Here is a 25,962-nt window from a genome sequence, read left to right as displayed (position 1 = left end):
TAAATAATTCACTTTTTTTGACTTTCCTGTGAAATCCAAGTTAAGTGGAATAAAAATAAAGATAAAAATATCACTTACTATATTGTTTTTTGCATTTGTGACACTCAAATGACTTTATTGACTTAATTTTATGTTTTTTAATCATTTTATCTTTACACTGTGTTAAGATATTTCCATCTACTTTGTGATCCAGTGGTTCAAGAAAATTATCTTTATCATCACTTGACAATTCATACTTAAATTCTTCAACCTTTATTTCTCTTTTAAGTATTATGTTAGTTATTTCAGAGTCCTATAATATTTTATAAACGAAATAAAGGATAGTCATCAGGAAAAGTAATAATGAATAAAAAATAATAAAAAAAATATAATTACAAATTCATACATACATAATTAAAAGATTTCCAATATTCTTCTGATTCAATACATTTACTTTTAAACTTTGCATATTCTTGTACACTTTTTATGCACTTATAGCACAATACTTTTGGTGTATTCTGGATTTTTATCTACAACAGATATTTATAAAATGCACTTAATGTTTCATTTTATTTTTTTAAATTTAAATACGGCAGCCAAATAAATACAAATACATTTCTAATTTTATGATGATTTCTATTTTTTTCTTACTGTATATTATCTCTATTATATTTACAAAATGTAAAATTACTATAAATAATTCACTTTCAATTATTTTTAGTAATTTTATATTACGAATGCAATCAATATTATTTAAAAAATATTATTAGAAATTATAACAGTCTTACACTAAACCCAAAACAAAATTCAAATAGCTCTAAAATATTTTTATTTTCATCAAGATTTATTCCTTCAATATAATTTTCATCCAGACACACGCGACAAGGATAGTTACTTAATACATTTTTTATAGACATTTTACGCAAATATCACTGATGAAACATTTAAAATAACTATATATGGATTTAAAATAGCTATATAACACTAAATTACAATATACAACTTTGTTTTTGTCAAGTGTCATATTCAAATTATTAGTAGCTGTCAGCTGTCAATATGACGTATAAACAAAATAATTGCTATTTAAAAAAATATCATTCCGTATCGTTATTATGAATATTTTATTGAAACACTTATTTATCTTTTTAATTTGAATAAAAAATATGTTTTTTTTTATTAAAATAGCTCTGATATAAATAAATCTTAGTAAAGACGTCGTTTAATCACAAAAGTATTTAAGATAGATAAAAAAAATTATAATGATGTATTTAAATTATAAAAATTGTATGAAAATTAAAATGGTCTTATTTTTAACCTAAATAATATTTATTATTTGTTGCATTTAAATTTAATACTATGAATATAATTGAAAAAAATAAAAAAGACTAGTAATAAAAAAAAAAATTGGCCCCATTTGGCGAAATGAAAAATATAATATTTTTATTTCCTCGTTCTGGTGATGAGGCAAAGCGCAGCGAGAGAATTCCACCACTTAATACAAAATGCCTGAAGAATTCTGAAAATGAGGAACGGAATGTCTTAATACTAGATTTCACAGGTTCTTGTTCCTTATGCTTGCTCGTTGCTATGTGCGCGATGCAGCGTGAAGTTGAAAAAAATATTAGAAATATTTCATAATAAAATAAAAAATATAATATAAGAGATTTTCTTATATATTGAATTATAGAAATCTGAAATATGAAAGTATATATTTAACTAGATATATTAAATTATAGAAATATGAATTATTATTCCATTTTTCGAAACATTTTATTCCCAATAGTTAGGCGCGTGCCTAGAATGTTAAGAACGAAAAAGTTACACTTTACAAAATTCAATTTCAATTCGACGAAACTTAACGCTCTTTTAATAGGACGGCATCCCGTCCGAATTTCCAACTTTGGTGGTTTTTGTGTGTTTCACTTGAATAATAAATATATGTTTTGTTAATATTATATCACTCACATGCACTTATTGAAATCTGAAACCGAGATTTTTTAGAAAATATATGATATCTTCTTCAACACAACAGACAAATATGTTTTAAATAGACGACAGACTATTTAAAAATTATGTCATATTACATCGATTCCAAAAAATAAATTTACATCATATTATAATATCTTCCATTCACATACGACACTGATCAGATTCAATGTTATTATATAATAACTAAATAACTAATAACTAATAAATATTTATTGATGTACCTTAAAAAACCTAACCTAACCTTAATATTAATGTTAAGGTAACGAGTGTACTTGTCACCTGATAGTAAGTAATCATCGCCATCCACGAGCCCGTGTGTTTTACCATAGGAGCCACAGGTGCGTTGACGGCCTTCAAGGTGGAAGTAGACGCGCTTTTTGAAAGTGTCCATATCGATTGAAAACACTGCCTACCACTTAGGTATATAAATGTAAAGAGAAATAAATATTTACGTTTTATTATACTACGTTACTATACTAGTGACCCACACATGGCTTCGCTCGCTTAATACTATTGTTTTACTATAGGCAAATTATACAAATACTTTACATAAATTGTAGTGTTAGTCTATGTGTTATTATGGTGTATAAGCTAATTACTGTAAGATCTTAATCCGTTCAGTAATTTTTGCATAAAAGTAGTTCGTTCGAATATCCGAGGCCGTCGTAGTGCTGGGGCATAAGGGTGTGACGCGACGGTTGTAGATTCGCTTCCCACTCGAAGGCATGAATTATTTTATAAATATTTTCATTTCTTCGTTTGTTACCAAGGCAAACGCCCGGCGTTGAGTTCTGCCATTCAACACGCGGAAAGCGATAGCGGAGTGTTTTAACTCTATGTTCCCTTTCATGAAGCTGATTTTCATTTTGATTTGGAACAAACATTTATCCTCACAAACATTTATAATTTAGCTTTCGTTTCATATTCATTAAACGAGTTTGGGTTTCATATTGTTAAACGAACTTGTGAATTATAATTGATTTATGTCGTAGTTTCCCAATTCTTCGGAATGGCAAAATTGAACGTCGATTAAGCAGCGTTTACCGCGAGCCGAGGTTAACTTGCTCGTGCGAAATTCATAATCAATTCACCCCGTCGCGTCGTATTGTTGACGTTGTGGTTGTTTTGAAAACAATGGACGGTAAAACGGTCCAAAACTTAAAGTTGCTCGAAGGTAAGTCAGGTTTAATACAATATTTACTGAATATTTCGACTATTATTGCTTTTAATAAGTTAAAATGTCATTTGGGAAATGTCAGTCGTCGTCGTTTCCTGAAAAATATCGTATTTCTACATTTACTTAAACAAAGATATGTTTCTTTTTCTTTTATATCGCAAAAACACGTATTTCGATACTGTAAAAGGAATCAAAATTAATAGGGTCTGGTTTTTGAATAAATAAATCGTTTAAAAATTGTAACATTGATATTGAAAAGAGCAACTGGTGATATATTTTATTTGATGATTTAATAATCTATGCCAGTCTATTTGAATTAATTATATTTTGGACTTTGATTCGGAATCAACAACACTTGATTCTAAAAATACTCCAAAATCTTCAAAATATTAATAAAGAAATATTTCTAATCATGAAATATTAATAATAGAAAGAATATTTTGAATGAAATTTGTATGAAAGCATCGTATTAACGAGATTATCCGGGCAAAGGTCAGTCCGTTAGTGGCAAATAAAATCGTAGTCTTTCATTCATGAATGAAACATTAAATGTTCATACCTTAGTTGGACATTTTTTCCTTTTATGGTATATTGATGTTTTCGTCGTATCACAAGGAACCCTTAAACTTAACTACATTATTTAACTAATGAATAGTTCTATCTCTCTCTCTCTCTCTCTCTCTATATATATAATAGTTCCTCTTAAAATCTTAATTTGGCTTTTGAAGTGATTCTGATAGAGATCTTTCATAGAAATAAGTTATCCGATAGATGTTATGTTTTCTATTTTTTTGTCACTTCGCGACTTGCACGCTCACCGAAGCGTTCGGGATTGTAGGTCACCTTACAAGCCTCTAAACCAACGCAATCAAAGCATTTATGAACCGATTTTGCTGCATTTGTATAAAAATAATCATATAATTAGAATCTATAGAGTACTTCCCGTGAACCTAGAGTCATGAAAATCGGCACTAAGCGAGAAAACTTATATTTATAGTTCATTTAACTTAAGTTTGTAAATTTTTCTAAGTTGTACTTTCTGTTCCGTTGCCCTACAATCCTGAAATTGATACGGAACCCTCGGTGAGCGAATCCAACTAGCTCTTGATCTTAATTTTTTGTTATATTTTGATATTTCATGCACGATTCATATATCAGAGTTTAGAGTAAACATTTAGAACAGATTCCTAATATTTTTTACGGTTTTTCATTTTTATTTCACTGTTTAATAAAAGCATATATTATTTATCCTTGTACACCTCAATCACAGAATTTCCATGGTGTGTTGATGCGTACATTGTAGCAGGTGACTTCTATTTACCGTTGCTATTCAGGATGGTATTCCGTAGGCGAGGGCTTGCCTCTTATAGATCGGAGTCGGACGTTCAGTGCGACCCGAAGTGGCGTCTGGTGTGGACGCCCCGTTATACCTGTTACGAGGCCAAATTTCAACAGGTCGCTCTTGATCCAGTGGTGATAACGCGTAATGTTTTTTTTACTAATTTCCCTATTTTTTCTGTGTTAGCTGGTTGAAGTTTTAAGTGTTATCTGTGTGTTTATGTTTTTTGTGTTTTTCATATAGAATATAGTTGTTTTTTCAATAATTTTGTCTGGTTAACGCCGAGTGAAAATGGTACGGTGGATTTTTTCATGGATTTTTATAATGTGGGTAAAATTTGCATGTTCGATGTCTGTGTGAAGCTAATCTTTTCATATAAACTAGTACGTGCTGTTTTTTGTTTGCATATAGATATAGAATGTGTTTATGTGCTTGTGTGCAAAGGGCGACAGATTTTTCGTAGCTTATAGCGTAGCAGTAGCGCTTTTAAATGGAAACGCTTGTGTGCATTTTTATTTAGATTTTAGCTTATCCTAAACAAGTATTAAAAAATATTATTATTTATAACCATCAATTTACTCAAGATTATAGTAATATTGTATAATGTAGAATAATAAATTAATTTGTTATAGGGAAAGGAAACCCTATTTATTTCAATAACACGAGAATATATGACTTAATATTTTTTTTTTAATAAAAATGTCAAGCAAGACTTTTTACACCGAACTAGTAGTTTTTTATGGCAATACTAAATAATATTTTTTGTAATGTTTTTCCCATTTATTATGGGAGGTTGTTGGTCACGCAATATGACCTTTGAAGATTAGAGAGCAATTTCTAGATCAATTGTACTATGTTTGTTTCACGTATAGCTACATGTACCTAATCAAAATACATTACATATACACATATTATATTTTTCAAATATTATATTAAATATATAGGTACATAAATAAAAAAACAACCTTAAAATGCATAAACGTCTAGTATGAAAAAAATACCGGATTTGTACCCATTAGTTAATGAAATTATTAATAATATATTCTTATTGTAACTTTGTTCCTATAATTATCGTAGACAATTATAATTTATTAGAGTTTAGGGGTGTGTCTGGCAGGGGGATTGAAATTGTGAGAAGTATCTGGCAATTGCTAATGTCATTTCTAATATTATTTCCAAGAAAAAATAAAAATATGGAGTTTTATATTTTAAGGAAAGTTAGGTTCTATTTTATGCACCTTATTTACCTATTAACAGTTTGACAGATGTCAAACTAAAAATTTTATTAATTGTGCATGTCTTAAATTTTTATACCTATAGGTTTTTTTGCATCAATGGGCCTGATGCGTAAAATTTAATTTAATTATTAAAGGTCATACAGCAGCATAGGGGCCCTAATGTGTGACTGTAAGTGCGACATTTGTGGGTTCGATTCCTACTCAGAAGAATGAAAAATTTAATACCTTTTCCCTCGCTGTAGTAACGAGGCAAAGTGCGGCGCTTAGTTCCGCTCGTCAACACGCAATACCTCAAGAATTTGGCGGAAGGTGGTTAAGGGTCTTAATGGAAACTGAGTGTCTTAACACTAGGTTCCCTCTGCCTACTCTGCTAAAAAAGTCAGATTGCTGTCAATTTTATACGTTTCGAACTTTTCAATTAACCTTATTACATTAAAGAGCAAAGCAAAGAGTACTTTGCTTTGTATTTATCTCCCGAATGCAATCTACGCTCTAGTGAAATTTCACAAAATTCATTTCAACCTTTGTGGTGACAGGAAAAGGAATTACTTCTAGGTATATTTATTATCGGCCAGTTTGGTTCCCTTTAGAAATGGTGTTACATTTAGTTATTATTTATTGTTTTGAATTTAAAAATATAAACCTACAATTTACTTACATTTTATTAAAAAAAACTATTGCCGTATAATGAATTAAAGTTATGATCATTATTATCAGATGTTATTAATACAAATAAATGCAATTTAAGCAAACATTCATCTTTAATATAGATATTTCCTATAAATAGGTACATAATAAAAACTTCTATAGTATTTCTAAAATTTAATCGTGAAATATACCTATACATAAGAATTTATTTATCATTTCTACATGAAAAATTCGTTAACGACTGTTTGAAATATAATATGAGGTACGAGTTTCAAAAATATTATGAAGAAAATAATGAATATTGTTAGCCTGCTCTATTTTATTTTAAAAAAGTTACAATGTCTTGAAAAATTACTGTTTTTTTTATAATTAACAGATTTACTCGGGGTCATAATGACAGGTGTGTGACATGACAGTTGTGGGTTCGATTCTCACTCAAGGGAAAAAAAATATTTTCGAAGCGCCATAAATAAAGAACCGAGCCGAACCGAAAAAAATATTTATTAAAATATCCATTTCTTCGCTCTGGTACCAAGCGAACGAACAGCGTTGAGTTCCACATTTCAAACGCGCAGTGCCTCAAAGATTCATCGGAATATGGGGAACGGAGTGCCTTAACACTAAGTTGACTCTGCCTACCCTGCTTTATTCGGGATACACCGTAAAGAAAAACAAATTTACATGTAGATTGTTGTATTTAAATTGCAAAGCGTATGTTACAATTTCGATTTCTGTATAAAAAGTGAAATTAATTGAAATGAAATGAACTAACTAAATACTAATTGCATTTTCCTACTGTGTTTAATGGAGAAAATGGGCATAATTAAACAAAACTTTTCCTTATTATACACAAAGTATATGACGGGTTTATCAAATTCTATTCCTTTAATGATAACGATCATATTCCGTGGTGGCGCTTACAAAGAATCAGTATTATTAGATTTAATTTGAAACTCGGCCATTAAAAATGTATTTGTACACGCTTTATTCATTATTAGTAAAAAATAAAAAGCTTAATGAATAAAAATAATTAAATCGTTTCATTAGTAACTTCCAAGAATGTTATTTTTAGTGAATTGTATTTTTTTACTCTAATGACATTAAATAAAATTATTTATAAGCTTCGTACAACTTTTTATACAGAATTAATTTAATTAAGGAAGAGTTATAGCCCGCGGTTGGGTTTTCGAAGACCGTAAAACGTAAAATTACGTTTTTCTCGTTCCCGTAATAATTCTAGAAAGTTCTACCTGAATGCTCCCATACTTTCGCTAGGCAATCTACGTAATATCAGTTTTCTATGTCGTATATCATAAACAAAATATTCTCCTAGAATGTAATTTAGATTTTTTATTGTTCTTAATGTTTTCAATAAAAAAGAGATATAAATTATTATGTGTTCATCTTATAGTATTTACGAAGCATTTTAGTTAGTTTAAGTATTATTCATTTCTACTAGAAATCTAATTTGCATCAAACTATATGTTTTTTTTATATATATGTTTTTCGTAAAAAAACACTATATAACGTGAATTATTAATACATAGTTGACGAGCAACTGTAATCGAGACAGGTTGTGGATTCGATTTACATTCTATGAATTGAATTATTTAATATTTTCATTTTTCCACACTGGTAACGCGGAAAGTGAGTAAGGGAAGTGTCTTAATGAGGATGAAGTGCCTTAACACTAGTTTTCCAGGTTCCCTCTGCTGACCGCGCTACGTGCGGAATACAGCGGAGCTAAAAAAAAATGAGAAAAATATTTATATAGTACATATGTATATAAAATACAAAATATAATTCAAAATGATTCCCCAAAATATCTATTTAGCGTAAATTAAAGCAACGTCACGCTGCCTCTTATCAATCATTGTGATAGAAACCTCAATACTACCTGAAAATACCTCGACCGGCCCCTGCTTGAGTCTCCTGCGTTACCTACTTGTTGCGTATCGACCTAATTTGACCCACGCCCCGTTAGGATGCCAGTGATAATATGACAGTGTCAGGTTTGTTGTTTATACTGAAAGTAAATTGTGGTCGGATTTTCCTGTTTTTTTTCTTAGAAAACGTTAGCGTCTTGCTGTATGTTTAGTTTTTAATGTTTATGCGTTAGAATTCTGGTTTTTGAGGACAGTTAAACGCAACATGCTATGGATTCGGTTCTTACTTGAGGAAGTTAATTATTTCCATTTACTCGTTAAGTTTCGCCATTCAATGTGCAATGCCTGCATAATTTCTGTGGAAATTGGAGAACGGAAGTGTCTTAATGGGAACTGAGTGTTTTAACACTAGGATAGTGCTAACTCTGCCATCTCTTCGATAAATATGTATAAATATGCGACCATTTCACAAAAATACATATCAATAAAACAATCATTTTGTTTAGAAAGTTATATCAATTTGTTCAAATGTATTTATAGAACGGAAGTGCTAGTTAACTACTAATTCAAAAGTTACCTACTAATAACAGCACAGTTTTAAACTTGTGCCTTTTCAGAGTAATACGTACATTTATTAGAGAACTTTTGTATAACAATAATTTGCCAAATTGAATGTATTTGTAGTATATCAATTTAATTCATTTTAAAGAATAAAATATTACTAAAGCCATTGTTTCTGTATTAGTTTTCCATCATACATTCCATCATTTAATTTTCTTGCTATAGTAACGAGGCAAAACGCGGCGTTGAGGTCCACCACCCAACGCAATGCTCCCAGAATTCGGTGGAGAGACAGAAACAGAGTGTCTTAATAGAAATGGAATGTCTTAACACTATGCGAGACACGGCGTGAAGCAAAATTAAAAAGTCAAATAATAATTAAAATTTCTATAATAATCATAATCTTCTATCAGTTTTTAACCAGAAAGAATAAAAAAAAAACATTAATATAAATAAAAAAATTAAACAACCATAATTTCCTAATAAAACACTAACTATATCATAATTTAATGTTATAACGTACTAATAACAAAAACATCGATAGCCTCTTTATCGAAGGCGGCGTAAAGGGAGTGGACGTAACAATAGTCCAATATGGCGGCGATCGGGACCGCCTTCTCGATTAAGCTAATGTGGTTTTAACTTGATTACCTCGTTTTTTTCTGGTTAACCTTTAAAACGATAATTTACTGCATGGTAAGAGTGTGCTAGGATAATATGTTATTTAAGGCTTTATTTTAGTTTATTTTTACCTTAACCAGGATATTTATGTTAAAATATCCTGGTTGGAATCAATTTTGCAAATCGCAACTGATTTTTAAATGTTTTTATGAAAATATATCGTTATTTTATGAGTGGCAGCAGGGCAAGTAGTGTTAAGACACTTCGTTCCCCATTTTACCCAAAATTCTGGAGGTATTGTGTGTGCTCGGGTGGGTACCAGAGCACACGGTGCTACCCGCTGCTGCTTTGCTACAAAGAAAACAAAAATAATTTTATTTCTACTTCCTTCTCATTTAATATCATCACAGTTTCCAACATACAAACTGTATTCATCACCAGGATTGCTGTTCCGAACTAATATGATGCTAAACAGAGTTATGTTAATATTTTACTGAAATTATAGACTACTAGGTCGTTTACCTATCTCGTTTCTAGGTCACACGAGTAAAGAGACGAGCATGTCTGGGAATAATTTTACCAACGTTACGTTATATCATAATATTTAGATTTTAAGTTATAATTTTGCATGCACTTTTATGAAAGCTAGATGCTCTTAAGAGTTTTATGTAAAGCTTAAACTAATTTAGTAGTCTTTTTATCAAAAATTATAATAATAGTAATAATTAACTTTATTTCAGACTTTTGGTTTATATGATTTTTATATTTATGCTCGTAACATATATTTTTATAGGGCATTTGGACTTTTTATATATTAAGATTTTAAAAAATCCGATTTAAATTGCATTCCAAATGTTGTAGTGAGATAAAGTTACATTATCCATACCTATATTATAAATTCGAAAGTAACTCTGTCTGTCTGTCTGTCTGTCTGTCTGTCTGTCTTTTACGCAATCAGGGCCAAACCGCTAATTTAATTGTGATAAAATATACATATAGAGATACTTGAGGGTCCCGGGATGAACATAGGATACTTTTTTTCTCATATTTGTAATATTTTCGATATATACCAATATATTAAAATACTTATTAATTTGACATGCAATTTATTACGCCATGTTAATAACAACCGTCGTTGCTAAGCAACGACTTGCAAAGTTTGTTGTTAGAAAACGTCACCCAAAATGAGCTTGCTTAACGCTTCTCTCTATTGATGAAAACTGAAAATAATTTCATAAATATATTTAATAAATATTCGTATAGTTCAAGCGGGCGTAGCCGCGTTCGGGTCCACTAGTCTATCTATATATATAAAAGGACTTGTCCTCACTGACTGAGGTAAGACGCACGCACAGCCGTAACCGCTGTGCGTAGAAACATGAAATTTGGACATGTTTATTTTTGTAATCTGGACATCCACTAAGAAGGGATTTTGAAAAATTTTAACCCTAAAGGAGTGAAACAGGGGTTGAAACTTTGTATGGAAAAAAATTTAAATCGGCACCGATTCTTATAAAATTTGAAATTCAGACTCTTAAAAGTATTTTATTGAACACGTGTTTCATGGTTTTCTAGAATTCTTCCCCTAAGGGTGCAAATAAGGGGTTGAAAGTTTGTATGGAAAAATCTTTAAAACGCCACCGATTATTATAAAATTTGTAATTTAGACTCTTAAAAATATGTAATTGAAGATGTATTTCATGGTTTTCTAGAATTCAACCCCTAAGGGTGCAGATAAGGGGCTAAAAGTTTGTATGGAAAAATCTTCAAATCGCCACCGATTTTTATAAAATTTGAAATTTATACTCTTAAAAATATTTCATTGAACACAGAAGAATTCTCCCCTAAATAAATAAGCAAAGCTGCGCGCGTCCGCTAGTATTACATAAAACGCATAAAATTTCCATACACAAAGGGTAAAACGGAATCCTATTACTAAGACTTCGCTGTCCATCAGTCTGTCTGTCAGCAGGCTGTATGTCAAGAACCGTACCAGTTAGATAGTTGAAATTTTCACTGATGATATATTTGTTGCCGCTATAACAAATACTAAAAACAGATTAAATTCATATTTAAGGCTCCAATACAATAAATGTGATGTTTTCAGTTTATGGTACGGAACCAGTCATGCGCACACCAGCTGGTTTTTTCTATATATATACAAATTGTATTTTACAAGGGTGTTCATAAAACAGTAAAGGCAACATAAATATTTTTTTCTTATAAATAAGATTTGTTTTGTATATTATGTTACGTTATGGGAACCAAAACACCACATCTGAAGTTTATAATTCCTGATGCTTTGCTTGTACATAGTTTATTATAGATTCATAGATTTAGTCTATATCCAGTTTCCCCGGAGAGAATAACTTTCGTGTACCAATTAGTATTGAACATAATATACTAAGTTTGAGTTAGGTTTAATATAGTATATAATAAAATATAAGTTAACGTTTGCTAACCAGCAATTTCTTTAAAATGGTAAGTGGATAGCAGAAAAAGATAATTTATCTCAAAATATTGTCTGCCTTTTGGAAAAAGTTTTCTTGAAATTTCTTAAATACAATGTTATTTCGTTTTTTGACTCTATAAAATTCCACGGATTGTTTTGTCGTTCTCATTTTGGTACTCTTTTAAATTTCGATGAATATTAGGTAATAGTTATTTTTTTGCATGGACATGAAAGCTTAATGATGTAAATGTAAACGACTGAAAATAATATTCTCTCTTCTTTTTTAATAAGAACAAAGCGCCTGCAGACTAGGTTCCCGGGTTCCCTCTGTCCACCCTGCTACGTGCGGGATACAGCGTGAAGCTTGAAAAAGTTTAAATGCTAAAATTTATGTTTTTTACATAAGGGAATAAAAATATATTTCATACAATGCAAATTTGTATTTTTAATAAATCGGTTCACGTCATATTAACGTAATAACGTTTAGGCAGGCGTAGAATGAGCGGAAATTTGATGATCCGGTCTCGAGGTTGTATGTAAACGGAGAAAATTACTTCTAATAACCACTTTACTGGATTTGTAAATAAATAGAGAAAATAACCCCTTGTTTTTATATGTTGAAGGAATAATATATATTTATAGAGGTATTTTGTGGACGAAGGCTTATTTTTAAAATCTGTATCCCGCACATAGCAGGGTAGGCTGAAAGAACTTAGTGTTCATTCCCTCGAGGAGATCGAACCCGCAACGCGTTGCGTAACAGTCACATTCTTGCAACTGCGCCACGGTGGCCATAAAATAAAAATAAAAAATACTTATAAGGCTGTTTTTGAACATTAAATTGGTACAAATGTAGATATTTTTACCAATATTACTATCTCTTACATTTACTATCTACTTTTCTATAGCAAGCAGGATACATTAACATCGTAAACAGGAACTTAACAGAACTTACGGCGATAACAGTTTCAGACGAAGTTCCCGAAACTCACCATAACTAATTAAGGATTTAGGTTTTCAACTTTTATCTATCTTGAGTATATTATGTACATACATTTATTTCACAGTTTCACGCCGTATCCCGCATAAACTAGGGTAGGCAGAGAGAACATATTGTTGAGACACTCTGTTCTCCACTATCTGCCGATTTTTCAAGACAGGCTTGTTGAATGGCGGAACTCAACGCTGTAAAGTCACATTGTAAATATTGCTTCGAGTGTGTATCAAACCCATAACAGTTTATACAAACGTAGCCCTTTAAAAAAATAAATAAATAAACCGACGTTAGTTTACATCAAAACATTCAATTTTTTAACGGTTTGTTTCACATAATGTCAGCTCACGTGACCAAATGGACGAACAAAAGTGCATCACACTTCAAACATATGGTCAAAGTTCGCTATGTTTTTTCCTGAAAACACTAGTTTTATACTTCAATATATTTTACTTGTATTTTTTATGTAAAAACAGGTAGGTGTTCGTGTACTGTCTATCATTCCTACAGCTAAATATTTCATGCATAATAGGATATTCATGGAGGGTGATGATTCTATATTTTGCCAGACCAAAACGGAAAGATTTTTAAAGGAAGATTTCGAATTATTGTTTATTGGGTTAATAAAAGGAAACTGTAAAGTTAAAAAGATGAGAAGAAGAAAAAAATACGATATTTAATATATTATGAGGAGTAAAATTTTAAATAATTGCCATTTCTATATTTTATCTTCTCGAAGTTACACTTCTAGCACGCATGACGTAAAAGGTAAATTATGCATTATCGATCTGTCCTCTTTTTATTTTTGTATGAACAAAATTTCAATTCCGAATTAGAGAGACGGAAGTATAAATCATTTTTGAAGGTTTATTCCACACTTAGGAAGTTTTCCGTTTTTATATATAATACAATCAATTCATTGATTCAAATAAAAATAAATGTAACATTAAAAATTCTGCCCCTCGCAATGCCTTCAGAATTTGGCAGAGAGTGGGGAACGGAGTGTCTTAACACTGGGTTCCCTCTGCCTACAGTGCTGTGTGCGGGATACAGCGTGAAGCTGATTAAAAACTCTAATACTAGCTCTCATTTACAATCAGGTTATGTGATTTTGTTTTATTTAACAGATTTCATATACAACGTTATATTTTTTCAAAAGAATATTTCGTTTGTATTTCACTTAAATCCTTTAACGTCCCTCTATATGCATTTAGAGGCATGTGTTTTTTATAAAAGTAAATAAAAAAAAATAGCTAAAGCACGAGAGGAGGCTATAATGAACAATATCCGTTGAACTGTACAAAATTTTGCATACAGCCATGTACAAAGGAAGTCTTAAATAGACTGAAAATTAATAACTGATTCCCCAAAATATCTATTTAGCGTAAATTAAGGCAACGTCACGCTGCCTTCTATCAATCATTGTGATAGAAACCTCAATACTACCTGAAAATACCTCGACCGGCCCCTGCCTGAGTCTCCTGCGTTACCTACTTGTTGCGTATCGACCTAATTTGACCCACGCCCCGTTAGGATGCTAGTGATAATATGACAGTGTCAGGTTTGTTGTTTATACTGAAAGTAAATTGTGTTCGGATTTTCCTGTTTTTTTCTTAGAAAACGTTAGCGTCTTGCTGTATGTTTAGTTTTTAATGTTTATGCGTTAGAATTCTGGTTTTTGAGGACAGTTAAACGCAACATGCTATGGATTCGGTTCTTACTTGAGGAAGTTAATTATTTCCATTTACTCGTTAAGTTTCGCCATTCAATGTGCAATGCCTGCATAATTTCTGTGGAAATTGGAGAACGGAAGTGTCTTAATGGGAACTGAGTGTTTTAACACTAGGATAGTGCTAACTCTGCCATCTCTTCGATAAATACATATAAATAAAACAATCATTTTGTTTAGAAAGTTATATCAATTTGTTCAGATGTATTTATAGAACGGAAGTGCTAGTTAACTACTAATTCAAAAGTTACCTACTAATAACAGCACAGTTTTAAACTTGTGCCTTTTTAGAGTAACTATACGTACATTTAATAGAGAACTTTTGTATAACAATAATTTGCCAAATTGAATGTATTTGTAGTATATCAATTTAATTCATTTTAAAGAATAAAATATTACTAAAGCCATTATTTCTGTATTAGTTTTCTATCATACATTCCATCATTTAATTTTCTTGCTTTAGTAACGAGGCAAAGCGCGGCGTTTAGGTCCACCACCCAACGCAATGCCCCCAAAATTTGGTGGAAAGAGAGAAACGGAAGTGTCTTAATAGTAATGGAATGTCTTAACACTATGCGGGACACGGCGTGAAGCAAAATTCAAAGCCAAAGTCAAATAATAATTAAAATTTCTATAGTAATAATCATAAAAATAATCTTCTGTCAGTTTTTAACCAGAAAGAATAAAAAAAACATTAATATAAATAAAAAAATAAACAACCATAATTTCCTAATAAAACACTAACTATATAATTATTTATATAGTTAGTGTTTTATTATTATAATTTATTGTTATAACGTACTAATAACAAAAACATCGATAGCCTCTTTATCGAAGGCGGCGTAAAGGGAGTGGACGTAACAATAGTCCAATATGGCGGCGATCGGGACCGCCTTCTCGATTAAGCTAATGTGGTTTTAACTTGATTACCTCGTTTTTTTCTGGTAAACCTTTAAAACGATAATTTACTGCATGGTAAGAGTGTGCTGGGATAATATGTTATTTAATGCTTTATTTTAGTTTATTTTTACCGTAAATATCCTGGTTGGAATCAATTTTGCAAATCGCAACTGATTTTTATATGTTTTTATGAAAATATATCCTTATTTTATGAGTGGCAGCAGGGCAAGTAGTGTTAAGACACTTCGTTCCCCATTTTACCCAAAATTCTGGAGGTATTGTGTGTGCTCGGGAACCCTGCTACCCGCTGCTGCTTTGCTACAAAAAAAACAAAAATAATTTTATTTCTACTTCCTTCTCATTTAATATCACAGTTTCCAACATACAAACTGTATTCATCACCAGGATTGCTGTTCCGAACTAATATGATGCTAAACAGAGTTATGTTAATATTTTACTGAAATTATAGACTACTAGGTCGTTTACCTATCTCGTTTCTAGGTCACACGAGTAAAGAGACGAGCATGTCTGGGAATAATTTTACCAACGTTACGTTATATCATAATATTTAGATTTTAAGTTATAATTTTGCATGCACTTTTATGAAAGCTAGATGCTCTTAAGAGTTTTATGTAAAGCTTAAACTAATTTAATAGTCTTTTTATCAAAAATTATAATAATAGTAATAATTAACTTTATTTCAGACTTTTGGTTTATATGATTTTTATATTTATGCTCGTAACACATATTTTTATAGGGCATTTGAACTTTTTATACATTAAGATTTTAAAAAATTTGATTTAAATTGCATTTCAAATGTTGTAGTGAGATAAAGTTATATTATCTATATATATAAAAGGACTTGTCCTCACTGACTGAGGTAAGACGCACGCACAGCCGTAACCGCTCATGATAGAAACGTGAAATTTGGACAGATGTTTACTTTCGTAATCTGGACATACACTAAGAAGGGATTTTGAAAAATGTTAACCCTAAAGGAGTGAAATAGGGGTTGAAAGTTAGTATGGAAAAAAATTTAAATCGGCACCGATTCTTATAAAATTTGAAATTCAGACTCTTAAAAGTATTTTATTGAACACGTGTTTCATGGTTTTCTAGAATTCTTTCCATAAGGGTGCAAATAAGGGGTTGAAAGTTTATATGGAAAAATTCTTAAATCGCCACCGATTTTTATAAAATTTGAAATTTAGACTCTTAAAAATATTTAATTGAACATGTGTTTCATGGTTTTCTAGAATTCACCCCCTAAGGGGGCAAATAAGGGGTTGAAAGTTTTTTTTGGAAAAATCTTTAAAACGCCACCGATTTTTATAAAATTGGAAATTTAGACTCTTAAAAATATTTCATTGAACACATGTTTTATGGTTTATTAGAATTCACCCCTAAATACGTAAGCGAAGCTGCGCGCGTCCGCTAGTCTATCTATATATATAAAAGGACTTGTCCTCACTGACTGAGGTAAGACGCACGCACAGCCGTAACCGCTGTGCGTAGAAACGTCAAATTTGGACATGTTTACTTTCGTAATCTGGACATCCACTAAGAAGGGATTTTGAAAACTTTTAACCCTAAAGGGGTGAAATAGGGGTTGAAAGTTTGTATGGAAAAAAATTTAAATCAGCACCGATATTTATAAAATTTGAAATTTAGATTTTTAAAAGTATTTAATTGAACACGTGTTTCAGAGTTTTCTAGAATTCTTCCCCTAAGGGTGCAAATAAGGGGTTGAAAGTTTGTATGGAAAAATCTTTAAAACGCCACCGATTATTATAAAATTTCTAATTTAGACTCTTAAAAATATTTAATTGAAGATGTATTTCATGGTTTTCTAGAATTCTTCCCCTAAGGGTGCAAATAAGGGATTGAAAGTTTGTATGGAAAAATCTTTAAAACGCCACCGATTATTATAAAATTTGTAATTTATACTCTTAAAAATATTTCATTGAACACATGTTTCGTGGTTTCTTAGAATTCAACCCTAAATAAGTAAGCAAAGCTGCGCGCGTCCGCTAGTATTACATAAAACACATAAAATTTCCATACACAAAGGGTAAAACGGAATCCTATTACTAAGACTTCGCTGTCCATCAGTCTGTCTGTCAGCAGGCTGTATGTCAAGAACCGTACCAGTTAGATAGTTGAAATTTTCACTGATGATATATTTGTTGCCGCTATAACAAATACTAAAAACAGATTAAATTCATATTTAAGGCTCCAATACAATAAATGTGATGTTTTCAGTTTATAGTACGGAACCAGTCATGCGCACACCAGCTGGTTTTTTCTATATATATACATATTGTATTTTACAAGGGTGTTCATAAAACAGTAAAGGCAACATACATATTATTTTCTTATAAGATAAGATTTGTTTTGTATATTATGTTACGTTATGGGAACCAAAACACCACATCTGAAGTTTATAATTCCTGATGCTTTGCTTGTACATAGTTTATTATATATTCATAGATTTAGTCTATATCCAGTTTCCCCGGAGAGAATAACTTTCGTGGACCAATTAGTATTGAACATAATATACTAAGTTTGAGTTAGGTTTAATATAGTATATAATAAAATATAAGTTAACGTTTGCTAACCAGCAATTTCTTTAAAATGGTAAGTGGATAGCAGAAAAAGATAATTTATCTCAAAATATTGTCTGCCTTTTGGAAAAAGTTTTCTTGAAATTTCTTAAATACAATGTTATTTCGTTTTTTGACTCTATAAAATTCCACGGATTGTTTTGTCGTTCTCATTTTGGTACTCTTTTAAATTTCGATGAATATTAGGTAATAGTTATTTTTTTCATGGACATGAAAGCTTAATGATGTAAATGTAAACGACTGAAAATAATATTCTCTCTTCTTTTTTAATAAGAACAAAGCGCCTGCAGACTAGGTTCCCGGGTTCCCTCTGTCCACCCTGCTACGTGCGGGATACAGCGTGAAGCTTGAAAAAGTTTAAATGCTAAAATTTATGTTTTTTACATAAGGGAATAAAAATATATTTCATACAATGCAAATTTGTATTTTTAATAAATCGGTTCACGTCATATTAACGTAATAACGTTTAGGCAGGCGTAGAATGAGCGGAAATTTGATGATCCGGTCTCGAGGTTGTATGTAAACGGAGAAAATTACTTCTAATAACCACTTTACTGGATTTGTAAATAAATAGAGAAAATAACCCCTTGTTTTTATATGTTGAAGGAATAATATATACTTATAAAGGTATTTTGTGGACGAAGGCTTATTTTTAAAATCTGTATCCCGCACATAGCAGGGTAGGCTGAAAGAACTTAGAATTCATTCCCTGGAGGAGATCGAACCCGCAACGCGTTGCGTTACAGTCACGTTCTTGCTACTGCGCCACGGTGGCCTCAAAAGTAAAAAAAAACTTATAAGGCTGTTTTTGAACATTAAATTGGTACAAATGTAAATATTTTTACCAATTTTCCATACACAATTTCCTTACATTTATCTATCTACTTTTCTATAGCAAGCAGGATACATTAACATCGTAAACAGGAACTTAACAGAACTTACGGCGATAACAGTTTCAGACGAAGTTCCCGAAACTCACCATCTAATTAAGGATTTAGGTTTTCAACTTTTATCTATCTTGAGTATATTATGTACATACATTTATTTCACAGTTTCACGCCGTATCCCGCATAAACTAGGATAGGCAGAGAGAACATATTGTTGAGACACTCTGTTCTCCACTGTCTGCCGATTTTTCAAGGCAGACTTGTTGAATGGCGGAACTCAACGCTGTAAAGTCACATTGTAAATATTGCTTCGAGTGTGTATCAAACCCATAAAGTTTATACAAACGTAGCCCTTTAAAAAAATAAATAAATAAACCAACGTTAGTTAACATCAAAGCATTCAATTTTTTAACGGTTTGTTTCACATAATGTCAGCTCACGTGACCAAATGGACGAACAAAAGTGCATCACACTTCAAACATATGGTCAAAGTTCGCTATGTTTTTTCATGAAAACACTAGTTTTATACTTCAATATATTTTACTGGTATTTTTATGTAAAAACAGGTAGGTGTTCGCGTACTATCTATCATTCCTACAGCTAAATATTTCATGCATAATAGGATATTCATGGAGGGTGATGATTCGATCTATTCTATGGCCAGAGCAAAAAGGAAAGAATTTTAAAGAAAAACTTCGAATTGTTGTTTATTGGATTAATGAAAGAAAACTGTAAAGTTAAAAATAATCAAATATACGATATTTAATATATTATGAGGAGTAAAATTTTAAATAATAGCCATTTCTATATTTTATCTACTCGAAGTTGCACTTCTAACATGCATGACGTAAAAAGTAAATTATGCATTATCGATCTGTCCTCTTTTTATTTTTGTATGACCAGAATTTAAATTCGAAATTAGAGAGACGGAATCATAAATCATTTTTAAAGGTTTATTCCACACTTAGGAAGTTTTCCGTTTTTGGGAAAGCGTATAAAAATAATATGACTTAAAAATCGTTTCCGCGAAGCGCGATGAAATTTTCATACGTTTTTTAAAAAAGTATAAATACAATCAATTCATTGATTCAAATAAAAATAAATCTAACATTAAAAGTTCTGCCCCTCGCAATGCCTTCAGAATTCGGCAGAGAGTGGGGAACGGAGTGTCTTAACACTGGGTTCCCTCTGCCTACAGTGCTGTGTGCGGGATACAGCGTGAAGCTGATTAAAAACTCTAATACTAGCTCTCATTTACTATCAGGTTATGTGATTTTGTTTTATTTAACAGATTTCATATACAACGTTATATTTTTTCAAAGGAATATTTCGTTTTATTTCACTTAAATCCTTTAACGTCCCTCTATGAATTTAAAGGCATGTGTTTTTTATAAAAAGTAAATAAAAGAAAAATAGCAAAAGCACGAGAGGAGGCTATAATGAACAATATCCGTTGAACTGTACTAAATTTTGCATACAGCCGTGTACAAAGGAAGTCTTAAATAGACTGAAAATTTAGATTTATTTGTTTTTTGTAGGCTGAAATACCGATAGGTATGGTGTATTTACTTAAAGGTAATGGAGACTTTTAATGATATTTTACTTTGTCAGATCTTTAAAATAACATCGATAAATTACGATACGTACGGTACGTGGTTCAGGGGCACAAGTGTGTGACTGTAAACAAGACAGGTGGTGGGTTTGATTCTCACTCGAGGAACTAGAGGTTCGCTCTAGTGTCGAGGCAAAAGTGTTTCGAATTGAATCGGCGTTGATTTTCCGTAACTCAACGCACAATGCCTTCACAATTCGGTGGAGAGTGGAGAGCGGAGTGTCTTAACAGCGTGAAGCCGAAAAAAAACACATTTAAATAGACAGTCAATCAATCTAAATAAAGAAAAACAGTATAAAAATATTATACGCGAGTTATTACTTTGAAACATTTTACTATAATAATATATTTCTAAGTTAAAGTTATTTTCCTATCAACTTTCCTACTATAAAGCATATAATGTACACAGCTAATAATTTAATTTGTTTGATAAATGACCTCTATACAAGGAGTATCAGGCCAGTACGGCGGCACATGTGCAAACTGTCCCAGTTTAAGTAATTATCGGTGCAACGTCGCGGGACATAGGATAACTTGATTTAATTAAAGTGCCTGAGAGGAACCAAGTTCAATTTAGTACTATAGACTTTAAGGGACCGAACAAATGAAGATTGTATTGTTTTAATGGATTTGTTGTTATTTTTGGTTTAAATCTATCATTAACATATATCATTTACACAGTGTACTTAAAAAAATAGAATATTTTACAAATTATCCTAAATTATCCATCCTTAATGTTCAATTAGCCACATTTATATAAATTAATGGTATTCGTTATTTTTAATTTAGGTTTAATTTTTTATATTAGTTTCGTGCTCTTCTATACTCCTTCGTACCTGGTAACGAAGGCTAAGGTAACCAAGGAGCCTAGAATTAAGACACTCAATTCTCTATTTTTCCCTGAATTCTCGAGGTATTGGGTGTTGAGTAACGGAACTCAACGTCGCGGTTTTCCTCATTATTAGAGCAAGCAATCGAACCCAAGCCGTCACTTTTACAGTCCCACAATTATGAATTTGCGCCACAACGCCCACACTAAGTTGAATATTAATATAGAACTAGAACAATTTAGTTTTAAACTCAAATAATATTAAACGTTGCAAATATGATATTAAAGTCCGTAATACAACGTCGACGTAGACCTTTATGGCACCAACAATGCATTTAATATCTGTCACATATTTTGTGTCTGTACTGTCTCATATTAAAACACGTACATTTACCAGTACCCCCTGCAGCTTTGTAAATAATATAAATGGGCGGAGAAATACAAAACAAAACATAATTTAATAAGTTTTTTAGTTTTTTACATTTTTAGAGTGTTATTCCACATCAACATAGTAGGATTTTATTTGAATTATTTGATCTTGGAAATCGTCGAAGTATTCTGACCAATAAGCCGTACGTCCATTCCAAGAGGCTTGGGTTCAAATTCTACTACGTTAAATTTTTTATACGATTTTTTAAAAAGGTAACTATAAACGTGTCATTGCTAAAGCTAAAGAACTATACTATATCCACATTCAGCTGAATTCTGGAGGTATTGCGTGTTGAGTGGCGGAACTCAACGCCGCTCTTTGCCTCAGCACCAAAGTGGGGCACGTCCAATATCTATAATCGAAAGACATGGCATGAGACTTCACCCACCTAGTGGTAAGTAGAAAGTGTCCCCACGATTTTATTTTAGTAATCATAATTTCCATGAAATTATTTTTTATTTTTTAGTACATTTATCTGCAATATCAAACCGTTTAACTTAAAATTTTTTTTTTACTTTTTTATTTCAAAGGAATATTTAGTTTTTATTTCACTTAAATCCTTTAACGTCCCTCTATGCATTTAGAGGCATGTGTTTTTTATAAAAGTAAATAAAAAAAAAATAGCTAAAGCACGAGAGGAGGCTACAATGAACAATATCCGTTGAACTGTACTAAATTTTGCATACAGCCGTGTACAAAGGAAGTCTTAAATAGACTGAAAATCTAGATTTATTTGTTTTTTTAGGCTGAAATACCGATAGGTATGGTGTATTTACTTAAAGGTAATGGAGACTTTTAATAATATTTTACTTTGTCAGATTTTTTAAATTAAAATCGTTAAATTACCAATGTATTCGAGGCTAGTCGTGGTGCAGGGGCACAAGTGTGTGACTGTAAACAAGACAAGTGGTGGGTTTGATTCTCACTCGAGGAACTAGAGGTTCGCTCTAGTGTCGAGGCAAAAGCGATTTTAGTTGATTCTGCATTTAGTTTTACTACTCAACGCACAATGCTTTTACAATTCGCTGGAGAGAGGAGAGCGGAGTGTCTTAACACTAAGCTTCCCTTGCCTTACTTGCTACATGAGGGATACAGCGTGAAACTGAAAAAACACATCTAAATAGACAGTTAATCAATATAAATAAAGTAAATATAAAAATATTATAGAGGATACGCGAGTTCTTACTTAATAACATATTTCTAAGTTAAAGTTGTTTTCCTATCAACTTTCCTACTATAAAGCATATAATGTACACAGCTAATAATTTAATTTGTTTGATTAATGACCTCTATACAAGGAGTATCAGGCCAGTACGGCGGCACATGTGCAAACTGTCCCAGTTTAAGTAATTATCGGTGCAACGTCGCGGGACATAGGATAACTTGATTTAATTAAAGTGCCTGAGAGGAACCAAGTTCAATTTGGTGTACTATAAGCTTTAAGGGACAGAACAAATTAAGATTATATATTTTTAATGAATTTGTTGTTATTTTTGGTTTAAATCTATCCTTAACATATATCATTTACACAGTGTATTTAAAAAAATAGAATATTTTACAAATTAACCTACATCCTTAACGTTCAATTAGCTACATTTCTATTAATCAATGGTATTCGTTATTTTTAATTTAGGTTTAATTTTTTTTATTAATTTCGTGCTCTACTATACTCCTTCGTACCTGGTAATGAAGGCAAATGTAACCGGGGAACCTACAGTTATATCACTCAATACTTTCTGCTGAGTTTTCGAGATGTTTGCTGAGTTTTCCTCATTACCAGAGCACGGATATGAAAATATTTGATATTTCTCCCACCGAGTGAAATATCATATAATCGAACCCAAGCCGTCACTTTTACAGTCCCACAATTATGAATTTGCGCCACAACGCCCACACTAAGTTGAATATTAATATAGAACTAGAACAATTTAGTTTTAAACTCAAATAATATTAAACGTTGCAAATATGATATTAAAGTCCGTAATACAACGTCGACGTAGACCTTTATGGCACCAACAATGCATTTAATATCTGTCACATATTTTGTGTCTGTACTGTCTCATATTAAAACACGTACATTTACCAGTACCCCCTGCAGCTTTGTAAATAATATAAATGGGCGGAGAAATACAAAACAAAACATAATTTAATAAGTTTTTTAGTTTTTTACATTTTTAGAGTGTTATTCCACATCAACATAGTAGGATTTTATTTGAATTATTTGATCTTGGAAATCGTCGAAGTATTCTGACCAATAAGCCGTACGTCCATTCCAAGAGGCTTGGGTTCAAATTCTACTACGTTAAATTTTTTATACGATTTTTTAAAAAGGTAACTATAAACGTGTCATTGCTAAAGCTGAAGAACTATACTATATCCACATTCAGCTGAATTCTGGAGGTATTACGTGTTGAGTGGCGGAACTCAACGCCGCTCTTTGCCTGAGCACCAAAGCGAATATTTCATTTCCCCGAGTGGGGATCGAACCCACAACCCTCGCGTTACAGTTAAATCCTTGTGCCGCTGTATCACGACGGCCTGTATAGTGTTCACAAATAATTTATTCCACACATCATTTGTACTTGGAATTGTATATAATCTTAATGAAATCATCGTTAAAATTGCATACCTACTCTCGAAACAAACACATTACATATATCAATATAGTATAATTAAATGGGAAAATGTACGAGATCCACTTATAGTGCAATTAAAATACATGAAGTGGTTTTGCGTTGCTTTATTTCGTAATACATATATACGTATAAATAAAATGTACGGGCTTAAAAACTTGTTTCTTTTTGTGTTTTTTTTCTCTTTTTATTATGTAATCCATATTATTCGGAGACATTGGATGCATCTGACTGACTGCATGACAAATATAATTATATATGTTCGATTCTTAGTAATTTTAGTGTAAATATTTCCGTTTTACCTGCCTAGTTTTTTGAAAAATGCTGTTTTAATTTGAATATAGTGCATACGAATATAAAGGAGTCTGTTGTCTGCCTATGAATGAAAACGGTATCTCAAGGTCAGTCTTAAGATAGATCTCAGAGTTGTGAGCGGTTTATACATATCGACCGTAGATACACTACTACGGTAACATATATACGGTACTAATACGGTATCTTTTCATTGCGTTACCTAAAAGCTTGATTTTTTTTCTGTGTTTCAAGTTACCTGAATATTTGATATTATTTTCAGTTTGATACCTTTACACTATTGTAAGATAAAAATGATCTTGACAGATGGACAGACTGAGAACAGAGTGTTCCGTTTTTACTTTTTGAGGTACGGAACCCTAAAAATGGATAATAATTAAGAATACAATATCTTGTTATATTGCTGTAGTCTGATAATAGCTACGTCGAAATTATACCTCGAGGCTTTAATTGCGTATTTGATGTACCGGGCCATCGATACGCCGCATGGATTTAGTATGTAATAATTACAGGTAAACAAGACACGAAGTGGATACATAGCAGTATTAACGAGAGACAAGCGTGCGCCAGTAAACCCAACAAGTTGTGGGTTCGATTCCTACTCAAGGATATATTTAATTAATTTTTATCTCTTGGCATTGATAACCAGATAAAGTGCGGCATTGGGTTCCGCCGTTCAACACGCAATGCCTCAAACATTTGGCGGAAAGTGGGGAACGGAATATAGGAGGCCATTCGCAGCTTCGCCTGCTTGTACTGCTATTAAATATTTACTAACGTATCGCTCGAAGGTATACACTAAGTCAAACTGTGTACGTAATCTATATATATAAAAGGACTTGTCCTCACTGACTGAGGTAAGACGCACGCACAGCCGTAACCGTTGTGCGTAGAAACGTGAAATTTGGACAAAAGTTTACTTTCGTAATCTGGACATCCACTAAGAAGGGATTTTGAAAAATTTTAACCCTAAAGGGGTGAAATAGGGGATCAAAGTTTGTATGGAAAAAAAATTAAATCGGCACCGATTTTTATAAAATTTGAAATTTAGATTTTTAAAAGTATTTAATTGAACACGTGTTTCATCGTTTTCTAAAATTCTCCCCCTAAGGGTGCAAATAA

At 31.6% G+C, this 25,962-nt stretch overlaps 2 protein-coding genes across 3 annotated transcripts in view; one reads left to right on the top strand and one right to left on the bottom strand.

The window, feature by feature from the left end:
• The window catches only part of LOC146528968 (uncharacterized), a 107,720-nt gene that overhangs the window by 7,168 nt on the left and 74,590 nt on the right, over window positions 1-25,962 (bottom strand). The window contains exons 1-3 of one of the 2 annotated variants that reach the window (XM_085203282.1): window positions 768-991; window positions 390-509; window positions 79-292 (exon numbers count right to left, since the gene is read on the bottom strand). In XM_085203282.1, coding sequence (XP_085059408.1) covers window positions 79-292; window positions 390-509; window positions 768-896 — 463 coding nt within the window. In that variant the 5' untranslated portion in view covers window positions 897-991. Of the gene's footprint in view, window positions 1-78; window positions 293-389; window positions 510-767; window positions 992-25,962 lie in introns of those variants that run through there. The other variant, XM_085203283.1, reaches the window with a different exon arrangement.
• LOC146528969 (uncharacterized) overlaps window positions 4,540-25,962 on the top strand; it is a 66,361-nt gene continuing 44,938 nt past the window's right edge. The window contains exon 1 of the mRNA XM_085203284.1: window positions 4,540-4,628. The gene's annotated coding sequence lies outside the window, so the exon portion shown is untranslated. The remainder of the gene's footprint in view (window positions 4,629-25,962) is intronic.

Source organism: Heliconius melpomene, chromosome 19, assembly GCF_056956725.1.
Source record: "Heliconius melpomene rosina isolate 202511_hmr_F chromosome 19, ASM5695672v1, whole genome shotgun sequence".
Taxonomy (NCBI): Eukaryota; Metazoa; Arthropoda; class Insecta; order Lepidoptera; family Nymphalidae; genus Heliconius; species Heliconius melpomene.
Note: the sequence above shows the minus strand (reverse complement) of the source record. Positions and strands in the feature narration are given on the sequence as shown.